Source organism: Cibotium barometz, unplaced genomic scaffold (assembly GCF_041138505.1).
Source record: "Cibotium barometz isolate CiBa-2024 unplaced genomic scaffold, ASM4113850v1 ctg203, whole genome shotgun sequence".
NCBI classification, from domain to species: domain Eukaryota; kingdom Viridiplantae; phylum Streptophyta; class Polypodiopsida; order Cyatheales; family Cibotiaceae; genus Cibotium; species Cibotium barometz.
The window spans coordinates 523,632-541,526 of record NW_028229432.1 but is presented as its reverse complement, the minus strand read 5'-3'; the positions used below and the strand labels follow the sequence as shown (position 1 = coordinate 541,526).

Below are 17,895 nucleotides of genomic sequence, written 5' to 3'. Positions count from 1 at the left end.
GGTGAGAATGGAGATGTGGATGTATACATGTAGATGTAGATGTATAGATGTAGATGTGAATAGAGATGTGGATGTATACATGTAGATGTAGATGTATAGATGTAGATGTGGATGTGGAGGTGGGTGGATGCATGAAGATGTAGATGTATAGATGTAGATGAGAATGGAGATGTGGATGTATATATGTAGATGTAGATGTATAGATGTAGATGTGAATAGAGATGTGGATGTATACATGTAGATGTAGATGTATAGATGTAGATGGGAATGGAGATGTGGATGTATACATAGATGTAGATGTATAGATGTAGATGTGAATGGAGATGTGGATGTATGCATGTAGATGTAGGTGTATAGACGTAGATGTGGATGTAGAGGTGGATGTATGCATGTAGATGTAGATGTATAGATGTGGATGTGAATGTGGAGTGGATGTATGCATGTAGATGTAGATGTATGGAGGTGAATGTGAATGTGGATGTGGATGTATGCATAGGGATGTAGATGTATGCATGTAGATGTGAATGTACGCATATAGTTGTGGATGTATGGATGTGAGTATACGATTGTGATGTGAGGGAATCTGAAGTGATGAGATGGAAATGAGGTGATGGGATGAGTATACATATAAATGGAATATGGAATAAGTAATGTAGATTGAGGAGGGATAATGTGGAAAAATGAAAGTTAAAATAGAAATTGTATTGTAAACTGTTTGTAAATGCTGTTTGTAAATGATTGTTTTATGTCAAGAATGCTGGGGGGAGCATTTTGACCGTCTTGTGATTAAGGTCGTGATGAGAAAGTTGCAACTGCTGACGGGGAGTCAATGAAGGACGTCTCGCGTAGCAAGGTCGGCCGAGGTCTTGACCAGCCTCGGTACGATTAAAATGGTGAGCTTCCGGTACGGTGGATGAGGGGCCAAGGAAGCGGCCTATGCATGAAGCGCTAGGTTACCTGCGAAGGATCCTAGAGGGTGCTGACCATACGGTGCTCGGGCTCTGGGTCGCCTAGGATACCCACGCGTGCGTCGAGGAAGATATTGGAACAGAGTTGGAGTTGTTTTCTGAAATCGAGCATGGATCTGGTTGATTGACCTTGCTGGTCTTCAATGGATGAGTCCATGGCTCCTTATATGGATCTGTTGGTTGATCTTGCTGATCTTCAATGAGAGTCCATCTTGTTAAGTGATTATATTGCCAAGTATTATGGGCTAGGAACTATCGAAACGGCTCCTGAGCGTTCTAGTTGCCAATGATGCCATAGATACTCTGATGAAGGAATGATGGGAATTAAGAATCAATTGGATAAATTGGAAGATGGTGATCAATGATACTATGGTTTTATTAAAGGATTGTTTTAAACTGGTTGAATCTGGTTGAAAAAGGCAATTTCATATTGGGTGTGTGAGTGGTGTGACTAGTTTTATTTTGCATGAACATCCGGCTAGGGGGCCTTGGAACTCTTTTCCTTGGTACCCGGGACAAAACCTAACCAAATTTTTAATTGGATCCCATCACTACAGTGGTTGGGCGGTTGGCTAACCCATGGGATTGGATGGGGTTAGGCTGGACTGATGGATCCGTAAATCGAGACTCAAACTTTTGTTTTTACGATAGAAAAAAAATAAAAATAAATCCCGGACAGAAACTGTTCTATGGATAGGAATCAACGGCTGTGCCTCTTGAATGGGGAAAAAAGCGTTGATCCCAATGATCCAAGTGCAAGTTTCTTCCTTGAACTGACTAAGTATCTTATAGATGTAATCGGATCATCTCGATCAGAAATGATCTTGACTACGTTAGAGTAAAAAGTTATCCTGGTGGAATCGCCCGTGCTTTCCGGTAAAGGAAGTTTTTCCGGGTTCGGTTTTGGAACAACCGACGGATTAGTCTCTTATCCGGATATCCGTGGGCGAGGCCCCGAGTGTGGGACCCCTGTCCCGCGCGAGAAGCGCTACTTCCGCTGCCAGTACCCCGAATCCGTTGCTCGGTGGGAACAGGGATCTTACAGTTGGTATCAGAGCGATTTGGTTAATAAAGATCAACTGAGAAGATAAATATGTCAAAAATTTATCAAGAAACACAAAAAGGTTATAATTGTGTGATATAACTCATATAATTTGATATTCAAACTGAAATTCATAATTTGGTAATTGGTTCTTCAGATGGAAGTACCGCAATTATATAGAAACCCTGACTTGCTTGAGGCCTAGACGTGATAGTATTTACCTTATAATTCCAAGGGCCGTGACTACCCATATATACCGAGAGTATACTGCAGCTCTTTACTGACAGTATATACGAGTAAATCTAAGACTTGAAATTATAAGCGTTAATGCTATCTAGATAATGATTTCGAATGTGATTGATATGATTTTTAATTCTGTTTGAGAATGAATGAATTGATTTGGATTCTGATTGAAAATGCTGATTGAAAAATGTTGATTTTTAAAAATTAGTTGAAATATAATGAAACCACAATGAGGGGGAATGGGACGAGTCCCTGTGATGATATTCATAACTAGAATGATGATAATGAATTCAGCAAATCACTATGAGATTAGTGGGTTGTGCTGTCAGATTGCTGCTATTAATACTTGACCGGTAGATCAAGTGAAGGGATGTCAAATTGAGAACTTGCTTGACTGAAGTTTCCGTGGAGGAATGTTCCGAAGGAAATTTTTCGGTCTAATGGACCATTATCATGTTAAATGAATTGTTATTTAATGATGAGTTCTATATAAGGGATAATTATCCCAGTGTTCTGTTGGGTTGACCAGAATATAAGGAACCCCAGAATAAAATTTGGATCTTAAGAAAAAGAGCTGTCCTCTACCTTGCGAGATGAGGACATCTCGCACTTTTTAAGTGGGGTAGAATGTAAGATTCTTCCCCAGCCTTCGAGGTATACAGGAGTAAGAATCTCCCTTTCTGATCTTATAATTATTCCCTCTCTAAAATAAAAGAAAGTTTCTGTTTAAAAAAGGAATACCCTTTTCCTAAAATACTTCTCAGGAGTCACGCCTATTTTAAGGATTTAGAACAATGAGTTTAGAAGTGAGAATCGGTGTTTTGGATACCAAGGTTTTGGTTTTCATTCGAGTATGGCCCAAAAGAAGTTCTTTATCTCTTGGGGAGTATAAGAAGTTATCCCCCAGATATTGTGATCCTTATATCTGAATTCAATGAAAGTAGGTGACTTAGCCTACAAGTTTCTTTTATCTCCTCATCTCAAAATTCTTAATGCCTTCTATAGAAAAATGTGTCAAACACAAATCATGGAAAGACGGTAAAACTTCAGTGGCAAGTTACCGTTGGCTTCTAGGTTACGCTAGCTCCTTCCTTTATATAAGTCGTAACTTTTACTTGTCGCTCACAGTAATCTTACTCCCATCAATCTCCTTTCTTTCTTAATCTCCTTCATGGCTTGGCAACAAGAACTAGTTTTATCCATGATGATTTCTCACCTTCAAGACGCAAGAGAGTCTGTGAAGAAAGACTTTATAGAACAATATGAGCGCTCACTTTTTCCTCACCTAGGAACTTCTGTAGCGCAGACCAAATGGCGGACCTATCAAAACATAACTAGAGTAACACCCTGGGGTCAGCAGCACTTTCGTAACAATGTCCGCTTGGCCATGGTTATTGAAGCTTTGGGTTTGGGTCCCCGATACTACGGCGTCATGAGATCAAGGCATCTTGGGTTTTCTGAGCGGGTCTTCTTATTGGCGTGTTTTCTTCCTCATGAGAAGATATGCCTTTACCCCGTTTTTGGCTTGCCTCTCAGAGGTCCTTTTGTTAGATCACCTCATACCACTGAGATAGGTGCGGCAATAACCAGCAGAATCATTCCCATAGATGAGTTACCCGCAGCTTGTGAGGACTGCTTTTGTGACCATATGATGGACGGGCTTATGGAAGTGTAAAGAGTTTCTCTATCTTTACTGTATAAGTTCCGAGAATGAATAAAGTTTAAATCTTGTTTTTATTTTGAATCTTGCTCTCTTTAAGACTTTTCTTGGTGGTTAATCGTGATTAAAATTTTTCTCTAAGTCTCATCTTCGTGCATCTTGCGAAATTATTCCAAGTTGCGAGATGAGGACATCTCACGTTTTTTAAGTGGGGTAGAATGTAAGATTCCTCCCCCAACCCCTTTTTGATGTCTAGTATCTTCCCCTGTAATCAATCCCTCTTCAGAAATATAAAGACCTTGTTTCTAATTGTTTTAGCCTAGAGAGAGAAAATTATTTTAGAGAGAGAATATTCAGATTATGAATATTTTTGGATAGAAAAATAACTCATCTTATTAAAATAAGTTCCCCTGAAACAGAAATTCAAAAAGAATTTTCCAATGTGCAATTGGAGTTAATTGGAAATAGGTATAAAGAACCTTAGTCTAAAGGGTTTAGATTTTCAGAAATTTTTTGATTATGGTCCAATTAAGGTTCCTATGGGCCAATAGCATCAATCCATGTGTAGGGAGGAGATAAATCCAAATTGTAAAAGAAGATACCCAAAATTGAGTAAATGTTCACATAAGATGAAGAGTTGAAAATGTACAAGGTTTATTAGTAAATAAACACATATGTAAGGAAGGGAAGTTCTTTAAAGGAGGTGCATATTTCACATAAGATGAAGAGTTGAAAATGTACAAGGTTTATTAGTAAAAAAACTATGAGCAATATTAAAAATATGAGATATTTTGGGAATAATGATTTTATTATGACACATATGTAAGGAATGGGAGTCCCTTAAATGCTCACATAAGATGAAGAGTTGAAAATGTACAAGGTTTATTAGTAAAAAACTATGAGCAATATTAAAATGATTCCATTATGACACATATGTAAGGAAGGGGAGTTTTTTTAAAGGAGGTGCATATTTCACATAAGATGAAGAGTTGAAAATGTACAAGGTTTATTAATAAAAAACTATGAGCAATATTAAAATGATTCCATTATGACACATATGTAAGGAAGGGGAGTTCTTTAAAGGAGGTGCATATTTCACATGCTTGAATGAGTTTAAAACTCATAAAAATTGAGATATTTTATCTCTCCTCTCTCCTAATTCAAGTCTAGTTCCAAAAAGTTAGCTTAAGTGACCTAAAAATGGTCAAAAAGTGACCAAACTGACTTGGAAAATTCTAGAATCAGTTTGTTTGGTTAGGAGCTCAAATCTTCCTATAAATAGAAGCCTCCCCTTGTTGAAAAAAATATAGTCTCTTATGCTTTGTTACTCTACTCCTCCTAAGCCAAAATATATAGTGTCTTATGCTTTGTTACTCTACTCCACCTAAGCCAAAATATAGAGTGTCTTATGCTTTATTACTCTACTCCACCTAAGCCAAAATATAGAGTGTCTTAGGCATTGTTACTCTACTCTACCTAAGCCAAGAACTGTGAATTCTTTAATAATTCACTAGTTTTTGATACTTCTCTCTTTCTTCAATCCCCATTGGTGGCTCCATCAACACACTAAACCAATTGATTGGTTGGGGGCCTCTACCGTGAATAAAGAATCAAGCAAATTATAAGGTAAGTATATTGAATTTTGATCTTTCTATAATTACTCAATGATTCTCTCTTCTCAACCCCTCTCAAGCTTGAGAAGTTTAATTGGTATGGTTTTTTTTAAATGCTATTGAAGTTAATTGGTGAATAGTAGTGAAGAGTTACATAATTTAATAAATGCTATAGAAGTTAATTTTCACTTATATTTAAATTCTAATGGTCAAGAAATGGTCATACTCATGACCCATTCTCAATCCAAATGAAGCTTTTCATAAAGCTTTTCCTTAATCCAAGATTAAGCTATGCTTGAGGCCAAATTAATGGCTTTTTGCTATGCTTTTAGTTTATGCACATTGATGATTCAATCCATTATGGATTGATGACCCAATTAGAGACCATTCTAATTGTTTTCTTAATGATCCAATTAGAGACCATTATGGATTGATGATCCAATTAGAGACCATTCTAATTATTTCTTTAATAATGAGCTTTATCCCTTAGAAAAAAAATTGAGATTTATCAGTCATAGTAGCGGAGCTATGGCAAAATTTTTATAGAAATCACGCATAAAATAAATTCATTCAAAGCATAAAAAGAGGACTTCCTACCATATCCTGGGAACTATCATCCTAGATTAATTAAAAGAATATTATTATGCATGGAGATATGGATGTTTGCATGTAGATGTAGAGGTATGGATGTGAGTGTGAATGTGGAGGTGGATGTATGCATGTAGATGTAGATGTATAGATGTAGATGTAGATGTGGAGGTGGGTGGATGCATGTAGATGTAGATGTATAGGTGTAGGTGAGAATGGAGATGTGGATGTATACATGTAGATGTAGATGTATAGATGTAGATGTGAATAGAGATGTGGATGTATACATGTAGATGTAGATGTATAGATGTAGATGTGGATGTGGAGGTGGGTGGATGCATGAAGATGTAGATGTATAGATGTAGATGAGAATGGAGATGTGGATGTATATATGTAGATGTAGATGTATAGATGTAGATGTGAATAGAGATGTGGATGTATACATGTAGATGTAGATGTATAGATGTAGATGGGAATGGAGATGTGGATGTATACATAGATGTAGATGTATAGATGTAGATGTGAATGGAGATGTGGATGTATGCATGTAGATGTAGGTGTATAGACGTAGATGTGGATGTAGAGGTGGATGTATGCATGTAGATGTAGATGTATAGATGTGGATGTGAATGTGGAGTGGATGTATGCATGTAGATGTAGATGTATGGAGGTGAATGTGAATGTGGATGTGGATGTATGCATAGGGATGTAGATGTATGCATGTAGATGTGAATGTACGCATATAGTTGTGGATGTATGGATGTGAATATACGATTGTGATGTGAGGGAATCTGAAGTGATGAGATGGAAATGAGGTGATGGGATGAGTATACATATAAATGGAATATGGAATAAGTAATGTAAATTGAGGAGGGATAATGTGGAAAAATGAAAGTTAAAATAGAAATTGTATTGTAAACTGTTTGTAAATGCTGTTTGTAAATGATTGTTTTATGTCAAGAATGCTGGGGGGAGCATTTTGACCGTCTTGTGATTAAGGTCGTGATGAAAAAGTTGCAACTGCTGACGGGGAGTCAATGAAGGACGTCTCGCGTAGCAAGGTCGGCCGAGGTCTTGACCAGCCTCGGTGCGATTAAAATGGTGAGCTTCCGGTACGGTGGATGAGGAGCCAAGGAAGCGGCCTATGCGTGAAGCGCTAGGTTACCTGCGAAGGATCCTAGAGGGTGCTGACCATACGGTGCTCGGGCTCTGGGTCGCCTAGGATACCCACGCGTGCGTCGAGGAAGATATTGGAACAGAGTTGGAGTTGTTTTCTGAAATCGAGCATGGATCTGGTTGATTGACCTTGCTGGTCTTCAATGGATGAGTCCATGGCTCCTTATATAGATCTGTTGGTTGATCTTGCTGATCTTCAATGAGAGTCCATCTTGTTAAGTGATTATATTGCCAAGTATTATGGGCTAGGAACTATCGAAACGGCTCCTGAGCGTTCTAGTTGCCAATGATGTCATAGATACTCTGATGAAGGAATGATGGAAATTAAGAATCAATTGGATAAATTGGAAGATGGTGATCAATGATACTATGGTTTTATTAAAGGATTGTTTTAAACTGGTTGAATCTGGTTGAAAAAGGCAATTTCATATTGGGTGTGTGAGTGGTGTGACTAGTTTTATTTTGCATGAACATCCGGCTAGGGGGCCTTGGAACTCTTTTCCTTGGTACCCGGGACAAAACCTAACCAAATTTTTAATTGGATCCCATCACTACAGTGGTTGGGCGGTTGGCTAACCCATGGGATTGGATGGGGTTAGGCTGGACTGATGGATCCGTAAATCGAGACTCAAACTTTTGTTTTTACGATAGAAAAAAAATAAAAATAAATCCCGGACAGAAACTGTTCTATGGATAGGAATCAACGGCTGTGCCTCTTGAATGGGGAAAAAAGCGTTGATCCCAATGATCCAAGTGCAAGTTTCTTCCTTGAACTGACTAAGTATCTTATAGATGTAATCGGATCATCTCGATCAGAAATGATCTTGACTACGTTAGAGTAAAAAGTTATCCTGAAGGACAAATGGGCTCATACTCTCCTCCAATTTCAAGTAAGGCCTCCACATTTATCCCACCAATAGTTCCAAGCTTCCCCCGGATCATGTTGATTGACACAAGACATTTGCCATTCGAGAAGGGGACTCGGATGCATGCACCCATTGTAGAATGGAGGAAAACACGAGCCTCCCTGCATAATGCAATCACAACAACAATTAAGGAATTTACATTGAATATTAGCCAAAAATATTTTAATACTAGATGTTCTTGCTCTAATCAATAGCATATACTAGCCATAATACAATTTTTCCAGGCTCATTTTAAGACTATGGGTAGAAGCAAATAAAAATATTTATTGCAAAAACAGTCATAATGAAGGGTATCAAAAAGAGTACATGTATATATGTATATATGTTTGTGTGTGTGTGTGTATGTATACACACACACACGTGCACACACACACACACACACATATTTGCTTTGTGTTAGTTCTTACGCTTTTTCATAATCTCCTGTTAGATTTCAAAAACTCTACCAGTTGGATGCCGTAGCATAACTGTGCTATAGATTTAAAAAAATCAAAAAAATATTGACCAAACCCTTAAATTTTAGTGTTGAAATTCATTAGTGTTAGGATAAAAAAATTTGTCCAGTGCCTAACTTAGGGTTTTTAGTAGTCGGCTACTTCTTATGAAGCAATTACTTAAGGCTTTTAGTCGTCCTCTGCACAGAAGCATCTTCAGAGAAGCGATCATGAAGCATCATACGTCTCCCCAACAAAGAAACGCTGATCTCATGCGCAGGGCCCTCTCCCCACTCCAATCTTTCTCCCCAACAAAGAGACACATAAAGGTATCATCATCCATGAATTTGTGCTATTTTGCCTGAATGAATTTGTGCGCTCAGCGCACAAAATAATAGGATGTTTTGCTGCCGCCACACTCCACACACAGTAGTATGAGATGTGCGGTGTTACTTCTTGCTATTTTTCTTGAATGAATTTGTGCGCTCAGCGCACAAAATAATAGGATGTTTTGCTGCCGCCACACTCCACACACAGTATGAGATGTGCGGCGTTACTTCATGCTATTTTTCTTGAATTAATTTGTGCGCTCAGCGCACAAAATAATAGGATGTTTTGCTGCTGAGCATTGAAAAAATCATCACGATTTCTGCCGCCAGCCCCCCTTGGATCCCCCCGGCGGCAGCAATTTGGAGAGAGTAGTGTAAGAACATGCTATCTATATGGTGCTGTCTCAAACACATTGCATAGACTGTCTCTCTTACTACTGTCTATATTATGCAGACTTTGAGTATACAAGAAACTCAAAAAACTCACATTTGATGTCTTCTTGGTTGAGAAACGGCTCACACAGTCGAGAGAGGAGACCAGCAAACATGTGCATCTAAAGAACAATAGCACAAAAAGAAAAAAGTTTGTCCTTAAAAAAGTGTTGGATTGCGAAATATCACTTCTAAAGTTTATTAGTACTCAATATTGAATGCCTTCAGATTTGGGCTGCCGAATCTTTATATATTTTCCAATAAATTTGAATGCCTTGAATTGAACACCTGAAAAGGGCTCCGTAAATATTTTCCAATGAATATTTTTTAAAAATATTCAATACGGCTTTGAATGCCTTAGAATTTGGGCCAAAGCACTCCATATGATAATCTCAGAGATATTCTGTTCGTTAATGAGTTGCCGTTTTGTTGGATAGTGAATGTGCCACCTTTGTTTGATGATTGTGTTGCAGTACTGAATTTAATCTCTTTAGTGAATATGCCACCTTTTCTTTAAGTTTGTGTCGTATTACTGAATTTGCTGTTAAAATAATCAATTAATTATACAATACGAGTAGAATACTATTTGAAGATTTGTTCTTGTATTTTTGCATGGCTATCTGGTTTTCAAATGGGTTAGAGTCATTTCACTAGAGCATCTTGCTTGAAAGGTTCTTGTTGTGCAAAAATGGATGAGTTACCTCTTGCTAAGCGGAAAAAGAGTGTGCAGGTTGGCCCAGGTGAGAGCTCATCGAGACCCACAAGGAGGCAAGCTGATTTTTCCAGCACTTTGGAGCAAGCCGCCTCCTCAAACCCTACTACGGAGCATGCGGTACATATCATAGATGACACTAACCTGGAGGTGGATATGGATAGGCAGCATCTACATAGTGATGAAAGAAATGAGGAGGATGGACAAAATGTAGTGGGGGCAATTGAGGAAAATAAAGGTGATCAAAATGAGGGTGAGAATACTCAAGGTGGTGATAATGAGGATGAAGGTGAGAATACTGAGGATACTGGGAGAGAGATAGAGGGGGAAGAGAACACACATCCACTAGAGGATCAAGAAGAAACAGTTGTCACAACCCAAACTGAAGGAAGCAAGCAGAAAAAAAATAAGGTTGATATTTTTGGGAAGATTCTTGAGACATCTACTCCACAAGCCTTTTTAGATAGGATAGGAGTCAAATTTAGGTCTCCACCTCCACGTGTTCCTCTCTGTAGGATGATCCAGACGGAGGCAATCCGAAAGGTTTCTCCCTCAACAGATAAGTCTCTTACTCGAAGCTTTAAAAAACTAGGTGGGTACATTGAGAGCATGGGAGCTTTCACAATATCAATTATGGACTTGGAAGGGGAGGAGACACCATTGACACAAGAGAGGGAGGAATCTTGGGATGAGCATTGGAGGACTGTGAATCAACAGTTTGAGGAAACTCTTGCACTTGACCCTGATTGGGGTCCGTACTTGAGCCGAAAAATGGTGCATATTCTTGATGGTAATAATTGACACAATGCTTGGATGGACTGCATTTCTACAGGTGAGTTCTCATTGGGATGTTATAGTTTCTTATGCTTCTTTGTCCTTCCTAATTTTGTGTTTTATTACAGGGTTTCAAGGGGATTTGTCCATGCATTGTTCTGTTCTCTGTAAATTTTATGTCTTCGAGCGGAGGGATGTGGGTGAGCTTTTGTTTTCATTGTCCAGGTTGAACAAGTAAGTTAATTTGTTATCAGAGTCTCCTTCTATGTCAAGTAAGTTGTTTGTACTCAAGAATATTAACATATTTTTTCTTTGTTTTGTAGGACGCATGATTATGCATTTGTGCCAACCACATTTGGTGATCGTCTATTTCAACTAAGAAGATTGGGAGAGTCCGACCTAACAACTCTCATGGCACATTTGGACAATGAGGACAAGCTGTGGGTTGAGAGAGAGATGCAGAGTGCATCTGCCAGAGGAAGGCCTAGTTGGCTTCATTTGCCAATCCAGATTATGACTTGGCTCTTGTTCAAGGACGAGATGGAGCAAAAAATTGATGAGGCATCAAATGGACCACTTGCCGAGTCTGCTAGGGAGAATGTGACTCGAAAGGTAGAAGTTCTCTACAGAGGAAAAACATCAAAATATGCAAGGATTGCTGATCCCTCCAATGGTGAGGCCTTTTGGTGTGCAGTGCTCTCCCTCCCATGGCACGCGTCAACCAATCATGTGGCCATAGAGGAAAAGCTCAATATGATAGGTTCTGCTTGCATCAGAGAGACACAGATAAGGCTCACATTGTCAAGCTATTGGACAACTCTCAGGCTGCAGTGCGATCACTTGAGGGTATGCCAAATGATAAGACAAAGGTTAGGGAATGGCTGCACATGTACTCCTACTGGCTTCAGATCACGGAGCTGGGTTTGAGAATCCAAAATGATATTAAAAATGCCGATCAAGTCAGGTTGCCAGGTGAGAGCCGATTCACCTCTTTTGTTGTTCTATGCAGAAGAAAGTACTTCAAAAGGGCTTTCAAAGTGCACGAAGGAGGCATAAAATTTAGCCATGATATTGACCATCAACCAGGCCTACAAAGTGCTGCACGGCGAGTCGTTTATAGGTTTTCCTACAACATAACCCAGATATTCCTTGTTAAAAAACATGCATGCTTCTTTCTGTGTGTTGTTTTATCATTTGGGCTTTGGCTTGCAGATGGTTGCTTTCTGAAATTGAGGAGCACCAATTGGATATTTTACCCCCTCTCGCTAGTGTGTGGCTTTGTGTTGACAATCAATCTTATATGTATGCCGATTTGAAGCTTGGAAGAGTAAGTGATTGAATTTGTCATTTTGAATCCATGATTGAGAAACATGTTCATATTGAGGGTGAGTTGTGTTTACCCATGTTTGTCATTGAACAGGCCATGTCAAGCATAGAGTCTCGTTTCTGCCCGTGGTGGTTGGACCTTGAAAGAAACCATGTGCCTGAGGAGGAGCTTGATCTGTATCGCCAACATAAGTCTATATTGGAGCTTTGTAGCCAGCAAATTGATCATAATGAGGCCACATCCACATCACATGCAACATCGATTGCATCAGCTTCTTTTCGTAAGTCATTGCCAGTGAATTTAGGGAGGGAAATAGTGAATCGTGCATTGGAGGTGAATCGAGCAATGGAAGCAAATAAGGAGCAGAGTCAACAACAGACATCCAATAGTAGTGCAGGTGGGATACAACCAACTGACATCATAACCACAAGACATTGCAAGCTCCAGGTATGTGAGCTTCCTACCTCATCTCTATCGTGATCCGATTGTTTTGACTTAAGACTATGTGTGTTAAATGTCAAAAACCTGTCTGTAGGAACCATTTATGCCTTCAATGTCAGTATTGAGGACCTTGCAGCTACTTTTGTGAACATGGAGGATGCATCCTCATTGGGAAAGCAAGTGCTTGATGCCATGAATGTTATTTGCACAGTAGGGAATGTCAAGAGTAGAGGGTCCGATTACTGTGTGGAGTTGATATTTGCAGACTTCCCCTCAAATATCATCATTGGAGGTTGTGTTGCAAACAAGGTTCCATATTGGAATAAGATTGGGGATGGCATGTATGACTCTACTTTTAAAGTTGTTGATTCTTGTCTCTCGGATCGAGGCTTCTTTACATGCCTTTACACTATGGAAGAAGGAGTGACCATTGAGCAGGTTGCACAGAGCGTTGGGTTTGGCATTTATCATAGACAGGTTGTGAGGTGTACTCCACCTATTGGGAGGAAGATGGGGCAAATGATTACTACCCAGGTATTGGTGTTGTTCTCTTTGGGGCTGTCATTTGTGCAAATCTTCTTTGTCCCATTTAAGGTGAAAATGCATGAACAACCTTGTAGGTCACTTGTCTAATATTGGCTGTTTTTGTTCGCTCAACATCTCCTGCTACAAGCTTTGTGATGCATGGGGATCAACTAAGGGATTTGGCACTAGGTGATGATCTTGATGTAGGGCAAGATCTTATCTTTGACATGTATGTATATGCATTCAAATCAAGATAGAATTTAAAATGATTTTCGGTGATCTTTATGGCATATGGTTAATGGTTTGTGTGCGTTTTCAAGAGTGCCATCGGAGGATCTAGTGAAGAGAAAGGGTAGACCATGGCGGGGCGGTTGTCAGAGAGGTCAGCGGCTTAGCAAATACATTGTCTCCGTCTTCAGTCGTCCTGGGGACACGATTTTGGATTTGTTTGCTGGCACTGGAACTCTTGGGCTAGTGGCAGCATTTATGGATCGCAATGTCATAATGTTAGACAAGGATGAGCGGATCTATGATCACCTGTTAGAACCATACTCAGCAAAGGTATGCATGTTGAAAAGATAAATATGTTAGTAGAGAATAATTTTGTATTGATAAAGCTTATTTTCTTTTCTTTGTGTCTCTTGCAGTTATGAGGATCACGTGTCTACATCAAAATGCCATTAGAGATAGTCTTTTTTTTAATTGAAACAATCATTTTTTTGGGACTATGGAAGTAATGTTTTGATGGATGTTATGCTTCTAAATGTTTTTTACAATAGCATGTAGCTGATTGTTGGACAATTTTTATTTGGATTATAAAATTTTTAAATCCTATGGTTATGGTTTCTAAAGAGTATTATATTGTTGTGTCAGTGGTATGGCTATTAAAATTGGTGTGCATCTTAATGGCTTGATTTATATGCTCTCTGGTCGCTGTGGTTTCCATGTGGTTGCAACAATAGTTTGTTTCTATTAGTAGCTCAATGACCAATTCAATGTCTTTTTACCGAGCCAAGTAGTATGAGTTTTGTAGTGATTTTTTATATCCGCACCATTCATTTGAAAATGCTTTATTTGCAATAGTCATTTTTAAACTTTTTTAGTTTTCTTTGTTCTGTTCATTATAGAGTTGCACTATGGTTTCACTCTTCTCTTTAACATTACATGCTCGCTTAACATCATACCATGCCCCTACTTGCTCACTTTCACAAGGACTTTATTTCTACTCACTGCTCTGTGCTCACTGCTCTTGGCTCGCTAAATAGACGCACCCGTGTTTTTGGATTGATGTAGCCTTAACATGCATGCATTGGTTGCCACCTCTTTAAGGAATGAATTAGTGAACACAACAACATTTGTTTGGCAAATCTAGAAGATTATTTGAAAGAGTTGCACGATGAGGATGTCAACCTCATTGTGCAAAAATTCAGAAGAAGTACACCAAGGGAGCTGAGCCATGGTTTCCACCACTGACACGGAGATACTTGGGTAGATTGGTATATAATGTAAGTTATTTAATGTTCAATAAGATGTTTTAACAAGTGTAACTTTAGAATTTAAGATGTTTTCATATATAATAATACAAGGGCATAAGCAACAAGCATCAAGTGTCTATGAATTGGATATTTTGTGTTGGTGAGAGTATAATGTGGTTTCCTTAGGTTCAATTCTTCAAAGATTTACATAAGAAGCTAGAACCAATGAGGTCTTCTTTATCTAAGGAAGAGTTGAGAAAGGTAGATAATAAGGAAATAGTTGAATTGACTAGAAATTACAATGACAGAATTGGAAAGGTAACTTTCTGGAAACAACTTGGATATTGTGTCTTTCAACAATATGCCTTGCTCTTTTTACTGCTTTAGCATCTTATTTTTGGTTTTTTTTTCACTATTTTTATTGTGGAAAGATCCTAAATATTGTTAATCCCTCTCTTAGGGAAGAGTGGTGGAAGAGAGTCTTGACATTGAAGTGGCAAAGTGAAAGCTTTGCCACATTGGAGATGCTAAACTTGCTTACAATGTGTTATATTTCCAATGAGACAAAGTTATATTGGTTGTCCCTATTTGAGGCAAAAAAAGTTATTGAATCCATGTTTTCCCTTCCAAGTGGGGACAACGACTACAAAAGTAACCCCCTTTCTTTCTCTCTCTTTTGAGCACTTTGTCATGTTGCGAAGAACATAAAATGAGTATATAAATAGATGAATCTCTTGTAATATTAGAAATGTTATCATTTTGTAGTTGGCTTCAAAGAGAGGTGTTGGAGAAGATATTCTTGAGAGCTCAAGATGTGCTTAAGGATTTCATTGACATGCTTGGTGGAATTGTAGTTCTTGTCAAGTTCCCTTTTCTTGATTACCATGATGAGGTGAGGATTAAGAAAAGAAAGTTCTTGTTTCATATGGTCAAGCATGTGGAGAAAGAGAAGAGAGCTGATCTCAAAACTATAATAAAGATTGACTTGATTAAGATATCTTCTCATCAAAGACTGGTGTATAGGTATGCTATTTTAGAGTGGTCCAGGTCTATATTTATTGGTTATTTTCTAAGCTTCTCTTGGTAGTAGTGTGTGTTTGAAACTACGCAAGTTTCTACTATTTTTAAAAGAGAATGGTCACATTATTGCTCTTCCTCTAAGGGATAGGTAGTGTCGATTGGTGTACATGTATACTATTTTGGAGTGGTCGCTTGTAGGCACATTTGTATTTGTTGGTTGTTTTCTAAGTTGCTCTTGGTAGCATGTGTTTGAAACTCTGTAGGTTTCTACTATTTTGAAAAGAGAATGGTCACATTATTGCTCTCCCTCTAAAGGGCTAGGTAGTGGTTGTTTTGTCGATCACTAATGAGGCTACCCCACAATGTATCCTCCTTACATGCATTCCCTTTCAAAGTGGGAGCTAGATAATTGTCCATGGTGGATCGATATGGTTAGTGGTGAAATAATAGAGCAGGAAAAGGAGAAGCATGCAAAATTCAAGAAGAAGGAGAAGCATGCACAATTCAAGAAGGAGTGGAACAAGGTGGTAGGAGGGACTTTATTTTCTTGATCTCCCCTTCAGTGGATTTCTTTATGCTTCTTTGCCTCAACCTGCATGGGATAAGATCATAGAGGAGCACGTGCAATATGGGATATTAGTGGTGGTAGCCTCTTCAATGATCATGGATGGCTACTATGGCATCTAATGGAGGTATGATTGATCTTTTTTTCTTGTTGCATGGTGTTGGAAGGCTAGGAAAAGGAGAAATGCCTCTATAGCTACCTACCCAGCAGCCTTGGAAGACACAACAAACACAAGGGGCACCACCCAGCATGATGCTAGAAACAGAAATCTCTCAAAACACCACACAGAGATACCTCAAAAACCTTGTATTCCACAAGATAATGAAAACCCGCACACTTATCCACAAATAATGCAAAAAAGAAGATCCCTCTTTCACAAATCAGCTAGCTCCACTCGGCTTCCTTCACTTCCTTTATCTGCCCATGGCTCTCCTTTTGCAACACCTTCACAATCCAAAGCTTCTAAAAGAAAAACCTTCAAACTCTTCCCTTCACTGCCAGCTTGCTGTCCTGTATGTTCAGCAGCCCTCGCCTCTGCTCTCCTTGCTTCTACGGCTTGGGTCAATCGTCGCCACCACCACCTGCAGTTAGCTCAAGTAGAATCCAACCAAAGGCTCTCTCTCTCACTCTTCACTTTTGCTCTGCTCAGCCACCCAAAGCTCTCACCCATGCGGCTCCCTTGCTCTTCTCTTATCACATGGCGGCTATATCACCCACTCACTGCAGCTGCAGAATCCCCAGGGCGACCCCTTCACACCAGGCGTCTTCGCCACCCTTCGCTACTTGCTGCAGCTATCACCAGCCACCGTAGGCCACCCGCTCAACCTTGTCTGCTCACGTGAAGCTGTCCATAGTTGTCGTCAGCCTCCAGTCCTCACGACCTCCAGTCGTCAGCTTCTCTCGCTTGTAAGCAACCCAAGGCCACCTTAAGCTTTAGTCGCCGCCTCTCCTTTCTGATACAGTCGACGCATCTACTTGTCCCTTGCGCCTCCACGCTCGTTTCTGGAGCTATCCCCCGATACTATCCCCCTTACACCTCTTTCTGCAGAATTATTAGAGAGCGACCTCTGCGTTGGCTTTTTCTCCAGAAGTCTCCTCTGTCCCCACGATGTCCACCACGGCGTTCTCCTTCAGCTTGGTGTGCAACTCTTTGGCGCTCTCCGCCAGGTTGCTCTCCACGAGCTCTCTCTAGCCACTGCAGCGCGATCACTTCATCTACCTGGCCCTCCAGAGGCGGCTCCTTCCTCAGTCGCACCCACCGTTCACTGCTATCAGCTGCTACCTGCCTGTCAGCCCTTCACGCACACAAAGGGAACCTCTTCCTTAGCTCTCTTGCTCACACCGAAAAAAAACCCGCCTTCTCTGTTTTTTCTGCAAGCTCCCCCGAAGTCTCAAGGTGGCCACTCTTCACACCCAACCCCTAGCGCTCGCCACCTTCTGGTTCCTTCCTTCCACGATGGTGATCCTGCTGGCAGCCAACGAAGGCTTCCACATGGCTATTCCCAAGCTGGCCATACTATTTAATGTATATATATATATTTTTATTTTTTCCCCAAGCCTCAATGATGGCCACACACTAATGCTAAAAGGGCTCTTCCTTTCCTTGTATTTTTCCTGAATAAACGGCGCCCACGACCTTCCAAAA

The 17,895-nt window shown here is 39.7% G+C and overlaps 1 protein-coding gene across 1 annotated transcript; it reads left to right on the top strand.

The window, feature by feature from the left end:
- The first annotated feature begins 11,045 nt into the window (after positions 1–11,045).
- LOC147602632 (uncharacterized) lies at positions 11,046–17,180 on the top strand. The gene is made up of 4 exons (XM_086797792.1): positions 11,046–11,131; positions 11,221–11,657; positions 16,773–16,846; positions 16,977–17,180. The coding sequence occupies exons 1-4, from the start codon at positions 11,046–11,048 to the stop codon at positions 17,178–17,180; spliced, it is 801 nt and encodes a 266-aa protein (XP_086653918.1).
- Positions 17,181–17,895: the final 715 nt, after the last annotated feature.

Bases quoted from the DNA above. Each gene is read 5' to 3' on its own strand.
- LOC147602632 (XM_086797792.1), top strand. From the start codon at position 11,046: ATGCATTGTTCTGTTCTCTGTAAATTTTATGTCTTCGAGCGGAGGGAT. The intron at 11,658-16,772 runs GTTCTGCTTGCA...CTGTATGTTCAG, and splicing joins GGAAAAGCTCAATATGATAG to CAGCCCTCGCCTCTGCTCTC. The intron at 16,847-16,976 runs GTAGAATCCAAC...CACTCACTGCAG, and splicing joins ACCACCTGCAGTTAGCTCAA to CTGCAGAATCCCCAGGGCGA.